General features: G+C 50.4%; 1 protein-coding gene across 1 annotated transcript; it reads left to right on the top strand.

The window, feature by feature from the left end:
- The first annotated feature begins 3,384 nt into the window (after window positions 1-3,384).
- On the top strand, window positions 3,385-9,403 carry LOC124706869 (xyloglucan galactosyltransferase KATAMARI1 homolog). Its single transcript, XM_047238539.1, has 2 exons — window positions 3,385-5,389; window positions 9,363-9,403. The coding sequence occupies exons 1-2, from the start codon at window positions 3,385-3,387 to the stop codon at window positions 9,401-9,403; spliced, it is 2,046 nt and encodes a 681-aa protein (XP_047094495.1).
- The last annotated feature ends 4,843 nt before the right edge of the window (window positions 9,404-14,246 follow it).

Below are 14,246 nucleotides of genomic sequence, written 5' to 3'. Positions count from 1 at the left end.
TCGAACAATTAGACACATGGTAAAGAAAAAGAACATGAAAACAGAAAAGGACAAAGCAAAGGGTATGAACATGGCAAAATTCCGAAAAACATACGACAAAGAATAAGACACAGAGCTGCAACGGCGGCATGGCTTTGCCTTGTGTCCTCTAAAGGACACACGGTAAAAATTAGGGCCACATCGCTGCCCCTTTCCCACTCGCCCCATTTCTTCTTGACTAAAGTTTCCCGCGCAGGGAAAATTTTCCTACTGTTTCTTTCCCATGTGCGAGGAAAAAACACATGGCAAACCCTTTGATGTGTGTTTTTTTTCTCGCAGTATCCCAACCTTTTTCCCTCCATTTTCTCCACGCCAATTTCTTCCCACCTTTTCCCCCATCATTGTTTCGCCCTCGCACCACTATATATAGCTATGTATCGGACGCATAGTTCATCACTTAGTTCTTCCCTCTGAAAATCAGACATGAGATACGACCGTTCCTCTGAAAATGTATTCACGAAATGATGTCCACTAACGGAGTTATATGGCTTCTAGGAAAAAAAAAGGCTAGGTGTTTCACTCCGGACATACATAGTTTGTCGGAATGAGCCCATATTGGAAACGTGCATGTGTCTTGGGACGGGAAGCAACGACATATAGAGTGTTTCTCTTTCCGTGCCATGAAAAACCCAGTTTCCACTTTTGAAGTGCAGAAATGGGTTTTTTTAAGCAGCTACAAGATGCGCATTCAACAATTCAGCGGGATCTCTGCACATTGGTATAGTACAACATATACACTACGGTTCACATGCCTGCAGCGCGCTAGCTTTCTGGGTAGACCTACCGCTCCCTGCGGTCTCCTGCCACTTTCTCTATGTCCCGGATTTGAACTAAGCGTCCACTTTCGCTCGATCTAGATTTTTTGGGAAAATAATTTTAAGGACAACGACGTGTCATTTTGGGAAAATCACTGGATTCATCGGAATCAAGCTCATCCTCCAGGCCATCGTAGTCTTCCTCATCTATCATGTTCTGCATCTGTTCTTCTTCATCGTCGCCATCAACCTCGCCACTACCATGATGTCCATCTCTTGCATGACAACTCTATCCTGATTCGAAACTCTTCCTCCAGCATAAGAAGTTTGACTGCTCTGGCCTGGATGGAACTCACCCTCGCCTTCGTGGGAACTGATCTCCTTCGCCACCATAAGCATTAAGGTGATGGGGTGAGTTCCTCTGCGCTCGCACCCTTCTAACCAGTGCACCCACTGAGAGGTCCATTCTATCGGCTTCAAATGCCTTAATTTTATTTATACTAGAGCTGCTCCACAAAGCATGCACACTCATACTGTATGTTTTGGGATTAACCCCGAAATTTACGGTCAACCAGTTGTCCTTCAATTGACAAATGTGCCGTGTTTTTGGGGCGGACAAATTCAACTCTTGGTACCGCAACTCGCTCAGATCAGCTCTAATCGGAGTTGTTCAGATAGTACCATGACCATAGTAAACAAAAAAATCCACTAAATCAGACATCTTTCATCATCTATACAAAATTCAGACTCGTCTAATAAACGAGCACTGACATCCTGAATAAATAAAACTATGAATGATGACCAACTAAATAAATATTTATTACCGGGCCAACTAAATAAATACTCCTTCCATTCTGATTTAGTCTACATTCTAGAAAAAACCAGACAAGCTAGTACTACATTTATTAGTACTACTTCAACCAATCCATCCAACAATGAAAGTAGTGACATCCAATTGAAAAAGAAGGGGTCCTTAGTTTTCTGTGTCATTCTTAATTACAAAGCTAAAATGTAGACTAATTTAGAACAGAATTTAGACCTAAACTGTAGACTATTTCAGAATAGATAGAGTATTTTCTATCGGCAAAATAAATCAATATCTAATCCAACGAGACAATATACACAATATACACAGCTGCATGACTATACCAACTACTATGCATAAACACAAGCCTACTAACATACAATTAGAGAGGATTAGGGTTTACCCAGAGGTCAAGAAGAAGAAGCGTAAGAGTAGTTAAAGAGCAAGCAGCTGCACAGAATTCACTTGACACCATTATTGAAGATGATGATAGGGCGGGACCTCAATGGTCCTTTATGTCTGAAGCGGATATGGGCGTGGTCAACCGAAACTAAGCCGTGTGCAATGCGTGGTGTCGTAACACTAATCAAAGCACATAGAGTGGGCGGTGACAGAGCTGTCATCGTGCGTGTGTGTATCTTTCCCTAAATCTTGGATTTGGAAGTTGGTAAATATTCACCCCTTATTTAAGAGTGGTACGCCACAAAAAGTGCGAACAAGCTTATAAAAACCCGATGTGTGAAACAACTTCGTTAGCAGTGAAGCTTCAGGTTCTGCACCAGCTCCACCATGCAACAACAGAAGCAACAACAACAACACCACCACCACCACCACTACCTCCACCAAAACGCTTCCACGAGCTAACCCTTCTATAGATCGGGTGTTTCTACTGCATTTGGTTGTGAAATAACAAATAAACGGATAGCAAATCCCTGTTAAATGGGAGAAAATGGCAGCATAGTTGCAAGGAAAATGAGAGAGAACTGAGAGGAAATGAGGAGGAAGAAGAAGGAAGCGAGGGCGTTGGCATGGCGTCGGCCCAATTTAAATTCGGCGAGCCATTAATTAGGAAGAGTTTCCCGATATGTTGCATCCGCACGCCTTTTCGGGGTGGCGATTCCCGACGGCCGATACCGACCACTTGGGGAACAGGAGCCCGACATCTGCGAAGAAGTCCTCGGAATCACGGCCTATCGGGTATCGTTGCCCCAATTTCTTCCTCTCGGGAAATGGCACCCAAACGGTGTATTATTTGTGGAATTTGTAAAAAAGAAGCATTATTTCTTAAAATAAGTAAAAAATATGATATTAATTTTTTTGCATGCATACAATATGAAAATAAATTTCAAGACAATTGTAATAATATTTTGATGATATTATAGATATAGATTTTTTTTTCATACACGTTATTAAAGTTTATAAAGTTTGATTTTGGAAAAAACTAGTAGCCAAGCTAATATAGAAAGGAGGAACTAACGGATAGTCAAGTATGCATGTATGATCTCAGAGAAGAGCGTTGTATACACGCGCTGGATCCAAAGCACAGATCTACCATTAATGCAGTCAACTTGAGAAAATAAAATAAATAAAACGTTTTTTAAGCGCAGTAGTACTCGTAGATCGGGTGTTTCTTATGGAAATCTCACAGCGTGGTTGGTGCGCTCAAGCCCACACTGTGACACTGCACAACCAATAATCCTAGACTTACGGACACTCTTGCCTAAACTGTACGGGATTACTTGGAGTGATTTGATTGCTGCACAACCGATGAAGTCATGTAGCGCCATGAGCATGGAGAGTGATGCCGCTAACGACAGGCACTCCGTTGGCGAAGGCAGCGGCGGCGTGAGCTTGCTCCGGCCACCGCGGATATTCTGCCTCACGATGCTCTCGGTCGTATTCTGGGCTCTGATATTCTACTTCATCTCCACCATGCAAGGCGACATGGCGTCTCTTCTCCTCAAGCCCTCAGCCTTCTCCCTTCCGCCCTTCCGCTTTGGCCGGGACCGGTGCGTCGGCCGGTACATCTACATGTACGACCTGCCGCCACGGTTCAACGCCGACATCGCCCGCGAATGCAGCAAGTTCGCGGCAGGCGTCGACATGTGCAAGTACACGGCGAACGACGGGTTCGGCCCCCCGCTCCCGCCCGGCGACTCCCTGCCAGAGAAGGGAGCCTACGACACCGACCAGTACGTGCTGGAGTTGATCTACCACTCTCGGATGAGGCGGTACGAGTGCCTCACCACCGACCCCTCCATCGCCGCTGCAGTGTACGTGCCCTTCTACGCCGGGTTCGACGCGGCACTGAACCTGTGGAGGAGCAACCTCTCGGCCCGTGACGCCCTGCCGCGGGACATGGTGGAGTGGCTCGTGCGGCGGCCGGAGTGGCGCGCCATGGGGGGCCGCGACCACTTCCTGGTCGCCGGACGGGGCACATGGGATTTCGTCCGCGGCGAAGGCGGCGGCTGGGGCAGCGCCTTCATGACGTACCCGGCCGTCCGCAACATGACGGTGCTCACCATCGAGGCTAGCCCCTGGCTCGGCAACGACTTCGGCGTGCCGTTCCCGTCACACTTCCACCCTTCTTCCGACGACGACGTGCTTCGCTGGCAGGACCGCATGCGCCGGCAGGAGCGCAGGTGGCTCTGGGGTTTCGCCGGCGGGTCGCGCCCCGACAGCAAGAGAACGGTGCGCGCCCAGATCATAGAGCAGTGCGGCAATTCGAGCAGCTGCACGATGTTCGCCAGCACGACGGGCGTCCACAACTCGCCGGACGGGATCATGGGGCTGCTGGAGAGCGCCGAGTTCTGCATCGAGCCGTGCGGCGACTCCTACACCCGCAAGTCCACCTTCGATGCCATCCTCGCCGGCTGCATCCCGGTCTTCTTCCACCCGATCTCCGCCTACACCCAGTACACGTGGTACCTGCCCAGGGACTACAGGAGCTACTCGGTGTTCATCCCCCAGGACGATGTGGCCAAACGGAACGCCAGCATCGAGGAGACGCTGAGGCAAATACCGCCGGCGAAGGTGGCGCGGATGCGAGAGGAGGTGATCCGGCTCATACCGAGGGTGATGTACAGGGACCCGGCGGCGATGGGCGTGACATTCAAGGACGCATTCGATGTCGCTGTGGACGCCGTCATCGACAGGGTGGCGAAGCGCCGGCGCGCCGCGGCCGAGGGACGCGAGTACCAGGACAGCGTCGACGGACAGCATAGTTGGAAGTACGATTTGTTCGAGCCTGGTCACAAAGATATAGGCCCGCACGAGTTTGATCCATATACTCCCTCCGTTCTAAAATGTAAGACGTTTTGGACTTTTTCCGACCAGGTGAAAAACGTGCAAATTTACGTTTGTACCCTCCTCAATCTGGATCGCGATCGTCTTCCCGCATCATCGTCTTCGATGGCGTTCGGTTCCCAGCGACTCCTCCGCCCCCAGCTGGCACCTCCGGCCCCTGCAGCAGCACCGCCCTATGCAGCACCTCCGGCCTCGTCCAGCACCTCCGCCGGTCCTCCCCCGTCCAGCACCTCCGCCCCTGTCCAGCACCGCCGCCGCCGCCGCCGCCACCACGATATCCTCCATTCAAGCTTCTCTGCGGTCGCCGTGACCGGATCCGGGCGCCCCATCGCACCATCTCTCCACGCCTGCTGCCAGAACGCCGGCGCTCGGCCTTCAGTCCCGGCTCCACCCATTCTTTCAGCACCTCCTGTGTCCGCCGGCTGCGTCGAGGATCCCGAGCTTCGGGGTGTCGGTGAGGCCATGCTGGATGCGCATCATTGCTGTACGTATAAGGTTTATCGGAAGGATTGGGCTTTGGGCCTTTCGTATTTTTTGCTGTCGGACATTAAAGCTTTTCCGATAAATTCGGCCTTGCTCCGCGGGGCAGATGCCCGAAGAAGTCTATTTTTGAAGGATAGTGCTCAGCGTCCCCGGGGATCAAATCCCCGATCCCCCAGCCGTTGGATGGGGCTGATCCAAGCCGTGCATCTAGGGTCAACGCACCAACAAAAAAGAGAAGGAAAACAGACACCCACGATCTAGCTGCGCCATCCTCCCGGAACTCTCGCACATGGCGTTGCCGCGTAGCGCCTCTCTTCCCGTCCCTCGCTCCTCCCGTGAGCCCCACCGAGAGCGCCGCCGGAGAACTTGTCGTGGGCGTCGCCGGAAAACCTCGCCAAGGGCGCCGCCGGAGAGCGCCGCCGGAGAACTTGTCGCGGGCGTCGCCGGAAAACCCCGCCAAGGGCGCCGCCGGAGAGCCCCACCGAGGGCGCTGCCGGAGAACTTGTCGCGGGCGTCGCCGGAAAATCCCGCCAAGGGCGCCGCCGGAGAGCTCCACCGACGGCGGCTGCCGGGAGAACTTGTTGCGGGCGTCGGCCGGAAAACCCCGCCGAGGGCGCCACCGGAGAACTATTGCAACATCTTCTTCGTCGGAGAAACCCGACACGACGTCGCCGGTGAAGTAGCTTCACCGCACCGTCCACCCAAGCATCAATGTTGTTGGCACCCGTAGCACCACCGCACCCCTCCGATAGCAACGCCTCTGTTTGCGGCAACGATGCCTCACCATGGGTAGCAATGCCGCCACGCCAAGGTAGCGACGTCGGCCGCCCCTTGTAGCAAAACCAGCCGTCGTTTGTAGCAGCGCCGCTGCGCCATGGTAGCAAGGTTGGTCGCACCTGGTAGCAAGGACGGTCTCCCTTTGTAGCAATGTCCAGGGGCAATGTCAGCCTATGTTTGTAGCATCGCCGACAAGACATGGTAGCATAGCAAGGTAGCAACACGGACCTCCAGTAGCATCACCTCCCCCCGCTTTCAGCAACGCCGTCGCGCCATGGTAGCAAGGTCAGCCGGCCTTTGTAGCAAGGTTGGCTGCCCTTTGTAGCAGCGCCGGCCTCTGCTCGGAGCAACGCCGGACTTTGCTCGGAGCAACGCTGGCCTGCTGGCAGAGCAACTCCTGACTCTGCTCGGAGTAACACCGGCTTGTTTTCGCAGCACCGCCGGATACCCGCTCGAAGCAACCGCGGACGCCGCTCGTAGCAAAGTCGGCTTCCACGCCGAGCACTTGCAGCAACTCATGGAGTTGGCGGCCTGGTCCCGGTGCCCATCGATCTGCAGCAGCACCTGCACCGGTTGCGCGGTGCCGCCGCTCACGGCTCGCAGCGGCGTCGGCTGCCACCCGGCAGTCGTCATCTCATCAACGTGCTCGGGATTATTGGAGATAGCAAGATGCAAGATGGGCGCAGTGGGGTGACGACGTCGCGGCGCTGAGGCAAGAGAGGAGCGACGGAGGCTCGTCGGCATCGGAGAAGGTAGTGGAGGCGGAGGTAGAGGGAAACAGGGACATGGAGGAGCGATGGACTGGGGAATTCCATGGAGTGGAGGGAAAATAAGGCTTCTGTGCGGAGGAGCAACGGAGAAGACGAGCCAAGAAGAAGATAAGGCTCAAGAGAAAAAGGCAATGGGACCCACCCACATGTCTCGTTTCTTTTTCTGCCAGCAAACCAGACACGCGTCACGCTCACGAGGCGGACGATGCGAGCGCTTGTTCCCCCGGGGGATAGGGAGCATTTTCCATTTTTGAACGCATCGGTTCGTTTACTTGGGTATATTATCCTTCAAAAAAAAAGAATTGTCACTACAGGAATGGAGCCAGACGCCGACGGCCAGACTCTACGCCGAGGGCTTTTTATCGGGGCCGTCGGCGTACGGCCTCGCCAGGGCAGCTCGGAACGCCGGCCGTTGGCGTAGACATACCGTCGGCGTCTCACTGGCCTTCGGCGTAGGCACCGACGCATAGCTCCTGCTCCATCCGCGACGCGACGGCGCGCTCACGGCGTCAGGTAAGATGCCGAGGGTAGCATAGGGCATGGCCCCCTATGCCGACAGCCACCCTCGGCATATAGGTTTTTTTTATTTTTTCCTTTTTTTTTCTCTCTCATATTACTTTATATTATGTTTCTATTATTTATTTACTAGTATGAATTATGTAAAAAATGTTCTATTTTTTAAGAATTCGTAGATGGCATATGTAGGTTCCACGGGTGACGCTCTTCGCGGACGTGTCAACCGGAGCCACTAGGCCCAACTTCTGCTATCGATGTACATATGTCCTAAAACATTTAGGAAAAATTCCATTGCTAACCCTAACTCCAACCCCCCAGGTGTGTCCGGCTTCTCGGACAGGGGGTTCCTACACTTAGGCAGATTCTGCATGTATAGGGGGGAACTCCCTCGGAAGTGAACCGGAGAGAAACTTGAGATCATATGGGATGATCCTTGTTTCCACATGTACCTATGACCTAACCAAGCTCAAATGGAGGCATATGCCCACCGGGAGACCCCGATGGGATGCAGTCAAAGGGGTAGACCGCGCGGTCAACAGAACTAGGGTTTCATCAGAAATCGAGCATCGAATCTAAAGAATGGTCCAAAAACTTGTGTGTGTCCACATGGCATGCACAAAAGTGATTTGAGATGGTTTTATACCCAAGGATACCCCTGAGTGTGGCCGGCTTCTCGGACGAGAGGGTTCCTACACTTAGGCGGATTCTCGCATGTATAGGGGGGAACTCCCTCGGAGGTGAACCGGAGAGAAACTTGAGATCATATGGGATGATCCTTGTTTCCACATGTACCTATGACCTAACCAAGCTTAAATGGAGGCATATGCCCACCGGGGGACCCCCGATGGGATGCAGTCAAAGGGGTAGGCCGCGCGGGGCTCCCAGATTAGGGTTTCATCTACCGGAGGGAATATTGATGTAAGATAGGGTAATTATTGATACTACATGTTCCGATGAACTAACACAACACAAAGGAAGAGAAAAGTCCATGGGTCAGCTCGTCATCGGAGGTCGGTCAAAGGGGTAGATCTGTGGGGCTCCCGGATTAGGGTCTCGTCTACCATAGGGAATATTAAGTTAAGATATGGTATTTCTTTATGCGCATAGCTTGGGAATGTAGAAGATTAAAACAAATTTTCATGGACCTAAATTAATATATTTTATAATATAATTGACATTAATAAAATATAAATAGAAAAAAAATTGAAAAAATAAAAAAGGGGGCTATGCCGAGGGCCACCCTCGGCGTATAACCGGCCCTCGGCATATAGGCCTAGGGTTTATGACTTGAGCGGGTCGAGCCGGACCCGCTCGAGCCACCCATCCGCCCGTGCTCTGCCCTTCCCCCGCCCGCGCCGCCACGCGCTTCCTGCCGCACGCCGCCGCCCGCTGCCTCCACGCCGCCGCCCCCTGCCTCCCCGCCGCCACCCCCTACTCGCGCCGCCGCCCCCTGCTCGCGCCATCGCTGCTTCCCCGCCACCACCTCGTGCCGCCCCTACCTCCCCGACCCCGCCGCCTCGCGCCGCCCCTCGCTCACGCCGCCGCTGCCTCCCCGCCGCCGCCTCGCGCCGCCCCCGTCCTCCCCGCCGCCCCTACCTCCCCGACCCCGCCCCTGCCTCTCCATATGGTAAGATATTTTCAATTTTTTTCATTTTTTGTAACTTTTATTTCTAGGATTGTATGCTACTTAGAAATACAAATAGAAAATGTTTGTGAAATGTGAAAATAGAAATGTTTGTAAAATGTGAAAACAGAAAATGTTTGTGAAATCTGAAATGTTTGTGAAATGTGAAAATAGATGTGAAATGTGAAAATGAAAAATGTGAAAATGTGAAATAGAAAATGTGAAATAGATATACAAATAGAAAATGTGAAATGTGAAATATTTTGTTTTTTATTGAATGGAAATAGGTGCCGTCGTGACCGCCGACCTCGTGACCGCCCCGTCGTGACCGCTCCGTCGCGACCGCCCCGTCGTGACCGCCTTGCCGTCGTATCCGTGATTCTCTCCGTCCGCCGAGGGTGAGCTAAAACATCGCCTCCCCTTCTCCGCATTTTCTTATGTCACTAGATTCATTTTCCAAGTAAAGTTGCGTAACCTAGGTGTCACTTCCCGTCCGCGAGCGTTACGCGGATAAATATGCATTAGTGGTCAGCATATTTTGAACCGTAACGCTTGCGGCATTTACGGGACAGTCGGCGGATGCGTAGTTGTCTACGCTTTCCATGTTCTACTCCGGTCCAAGTCAGGATTTCGGCGGCGCCTCCCCGTTGTTCTACGGATGCACATCCTCTCGGATTTTTGCCGAGACGTGTATCGGGAGAGCAGCGGGGAGGTGCTGCCAAAATTCTGACTTGGACCGGGGTAGAGCATGGATAACGTAGCCAACTACGGATCCGGCGGCTGCTAGGAGCCCACCTAGTAGAGATGTAGGTTGATGCATGCGTTTCGCCCGGTAAAATAAATAAAAATATGATGCATTTAATTTCCTATTTTATATAAATGCTATGTATGTGGTTTGGCTCCCAATAAAGCAGAGGATGGTTGATAATGGATGGATGTACAATGAGCGTGTTAGTGCGAAAACAGCTGAGTGGACAAGGAAGACCCATTTTCTAGTGAATGAGTTAGCGCGTGGTACAAAGGGCCTGGTTCGGGCACTTTTCCCCTGTGTTCGCTGCGTGAAGCGTCAACGTCGTGGAAAGGATGAAATGTATAGACACCTTCTGCAATATGGGTATATGCATGGGTACGTCACGGAAATCGACTTTGATGAGCGCGAACGTGACAGAGGTGAGGTGATGCGGCAGCGGCTCAATGGCAATGAGTACGATGGAATTAGAGACTTTCTAGATGATCTCGTCCATGCCGATGTCCCGGATTCGCCACCTCCAGAACCGGAGGCGCCGCCAGAACCGGAGGCGCCGCCAGAACCGGAGGAACCTCCAGAACCGGAGGAACCAGAGCCAACCGCGAAGGCCTTCTATGGTATGATTGCCGCGGCTAAGAAGCCTCTGTACGAGGGCGCCGCGATTTCTCAGCTCGATGCCATCTCCCAATGTCTAGCTGACAAGACCCGGTACAACACCACCCGCGAGGGCTTTGAAGCAAGTCTGAAAACAATGTTAACATCTTGCCCAAAGATCATTGTCTGCCTAAAAGCCTGCAGGCGACGAGGAGAATGATGAAGGACCTCAACATGGATTATCAAAAGATAGACTGTTGTCCGAAAGGCTGCGTTCTATTTTGGAGACAGTTTGCGGAGGACAAGTACTGTCCCATCTGTAAGCAGTCTAGGTATGAAGAGGTAACGGGAAAGGATGGTCAGGTGAGGCAGTCAAGCACCGCAAAGTCGATTCTTCGATATCTCCCATTCATAAAAAGAATCCAGCGGCTTTACATGCACGAGGAGACAGCCAAACAGATGACGTGGCACAAGTATGGGAAGAGATTCGAGGACGAAAACAAGCAGTTGAAGATGGGACATCCATCCGATGGTACGACATGGAAGAACTTCGATAGGAAATTCCCCCTTGCGGCAGCCGAGGCTCGGAATGTCAGAATTGCGATAGCAACAGATGGCTTCAATCCATATGGTATGTCGACTGCCAATTACAGTTGCTGGCCCGTGTTTGTTATTCCACTCAATCTCCCTCCCGGAGTCCTAATGACGAGGAAGGCCATGTTTCTGTCGCTGATCATTCCAGGCCCTGATTACCCGGGGAAGAATTTGAGTGTCTACATGCAGCCGATTGTGGAAGATTTGAACCACTCTTGGCACCACGGGACATTGACGTATGACCGAGCATCGAAGACAAACTTCTACATGAAAGTTTGGTTGCAGTATACCATGCATGACATGCCCGGGTACGCCCTAACATCCAGATGGTGTACAGCTGGTAAGTGGCCATGCCCAGTGTGCAGGCACCGTCTTGAGTTCCTTTGGCTACAGAAGGGTCGCAAGTATGTTGCGTTTGACACGAATCGACAGTTCCTCAAAAGGAGGCATCCGTTTAGAGAAGACAAAAAGAACTTCAAGAAGGGCAAAGTTGTGCATGAAAAAAAAAGATGTGCCGAAGTTTGATGGTACACTTGTTGAAGCCGAGCTACGTGCTCTCATGCCGGCAGCGACGCCAACTGGCCATCAATTTGAGGGATATGGTGTAATGCACAACTGGACTCACGAGGCGGCCTTAACGAAGCTCGAGTATTACACGCACCTTGAACTTCCCCATAACATCGATGTGATGCACACTGTAAAGAATGTCGCGGAGTCCGTCTTTCACACATGCCTGAACATTCCCGGGAAGTCAAAGGATAATGTCAAGGCTAGAGTCGATGTTGAGATCCTCTCGTGATAGGGAAAAATTACACATGAAGCGTCCTATTGGCCGTCAAAAGAATTGGTTTAAGCCGCATGCCAACTTCTCGCCTTGATTCCATCCAAAAGAAGGAGGCATTCAGGTGGCTCAAATACGTCGTGATGTTCCCTGATGGTTATTGCTCGAATATGAGTAAGGGAGTTAATCTTTCGACGGGAAAAGTCACCGGGCTCAAGAGTCACGACTGTCATATATGGATTCAGCAGCTCATGCCGGTGATGCTTCGAGGGTATATCCCCGAGAAAGTCTGGCGAGTGTTTGCGCAGTTGAGCCATTTCTTCCGCACGCTCTGTGCTAAGCAGATATGTCCCAAGGTTATTGCAAAGCTACATGATACAGTGCCGGAGTTGCTATGCAATTTGGAGATGATATTTCCGCCAGGCTTCTTTACTCTGATGACACATCTCATTGTGCACCTCGCCAACGAGGCACTCTTGGGTGGCCCGGTGCAGTTTCGTTGGCAGTTCTGTATTCGGAGAGAGTTTAAGTATATTCGAAAGATAAGCTGGAAACAAGGCCAAGATTGAAGCACGCATAGCTGAGGCAATATGCCTTCGGGAGATGGCAGATGCCACGACAACGTACTATCGCGATGATGTTCCCACTCAGCATAACCCGGTCACTCGTTACAATGTCGACGTGCCCGAGAATGACCCCAAGCTACAACTATTCCAATTCCCCGGTGGCAAGGCTGGTAAAGGAACAAAATATAAATTGGAGAACGAAGAGAAGGATTGTATAATGCTATATGTGCTTATGAACATGAAGGAAGTGGTCCCATTCGTAAGGTAAAATGGTGAACAAATTACATTGCAGCTAGTAACCTCGTCTCGGTCTAATGCTTATTTTCTCATTTCAGCGAATTCATGGATGAAATGTGGCCGTATGATGAATTGCCCCAACCCTCGGAGATGGACACTCTACTGAAAGAGGGTGCTCCCGGAATTAATAAAAACTTTGTGTCATGGTTCATGGAAAAAGTAATTTCTAACCTTGTCCTCTTACCTTGCAACATGTGACTTGTCCCTCTTATTACACGTAACTAATGCACACAACAAATTTGAAATGTTCTTGTAGGGCCGTGAGAGAAACGTTGATATGATAGATGATTTGAAATGTGTTTCCCAAGGTTGTAGCCGTGAGGTGACGAAGTATGAGAAGTATGATGTGAATGGGTTTCGCTTCCATACAGAGACGCACCGGAAGGGCCGGGCGAATCCCAAAACGATAAATACCGGGGTCTACACCAAAGGAGCCAATAACTTTGATTACTACGGAAGGTTACAAAGTGTATACGAGTTGACATTCAATCGTATGAACGTGCAACTCAATATCGTCGTGTTCAAGTGTCATTTGTTCGACCCAATAGGTGGACAGAGAAGTGATAAGTCCATTGGGTTAGTTGAAGTTAAGCCTTCAACCACCTATAGCGGAGCCGATGTCTTTGTTGTGACTCACCAAGCCAAGCAAGTTTATTATTTGCCCTACCCATGCCAGAAAGCGGAACTCAAGGGTTGGGAAGTCGTCTTCCGGTATCGCCACATGGTAACCTACCGATTCCCTCTGAGGATGATTACAACAACATTGACCCCGTGACATACGAGGGGATTTTCTATCAAGAGGAACATGACTTCGGGGAATATATTTTAGAACTGTTTGTTCAAGAGGACCTCAGGAACGATGCAGAAACTCGTGGTGAGTCAGTGGTGGATCTAAAGGACATATCTATGCTCGAGAAGTTACTTAAGGCGAATGACAATTATGATGAGCCTCCACCCATCGACCCTTCAACTTTGTACTCAAAGATAGTGATAGTGATAGTGAGCCAGAGAAAGAGAAAGAGAAATAGACGGAGTATGAGAGTGAGAGTGAGAGTGATGATGGCTGGTGAGGGTCTTTTATTCTTAGTATTTATTTGTCAACATGCTTCTTAGTTGCATTGTGCCTTTTATTCTTAGTATCTTCATTTTATTATGTCAACATGCTTCTTAATTGCATTGTGCCTTTTATTCTTAGTATCTTCATTTTATTATGTCAACATGCTTATTAATTGCATTGTGCCTTTTATTCTTAGTATCTTCATTTTATTATGTCAACATGCTACTTAATTGCATTGTGCCTTTTATTCTTAGTATCTTCATTTTATTATGTCAACATGCTTCTTAATTGCATTGTGCCTTTTATTCTTAGTATCTTCATTTTATTATGTCAACATGCTTCTTAATTGCATTGTGCTTAACTATTTTATTTTTCTCAATGCGAGTGATCGAACAATATGAGCAGCGGCAAGGAAGACTCGGCGAGCTTTCTTAGGACGCCGGCGCAGTGAAGAGGAATATTCCTAGAGCGTCTAGACGGAGTGATCGAGCCCCGGTGCGCAATCCGCGTTACGCCGATGGTACTGATGGACGA

The sequence above is a fragment of the Lolium rigidum genome, chromosome 1 (genome assembly GCF_022539505.1).
Source record: "Lolium rigidum isolate FL_2022 chromosome 1, APGP_CSIRO_Lrig_0.1, whole genome shotgun sequence".
In the NCBI taxonomy this organism is placed as follows: Eukaryota; Viridiplantae; Streptophyta; class Magnoliopsida; order Poales; family Poaceae; genus Lolium; species Lolium rigidum.
This window is presented reverse-complemented; position numbering and strand designations above follow the sequence as displayed.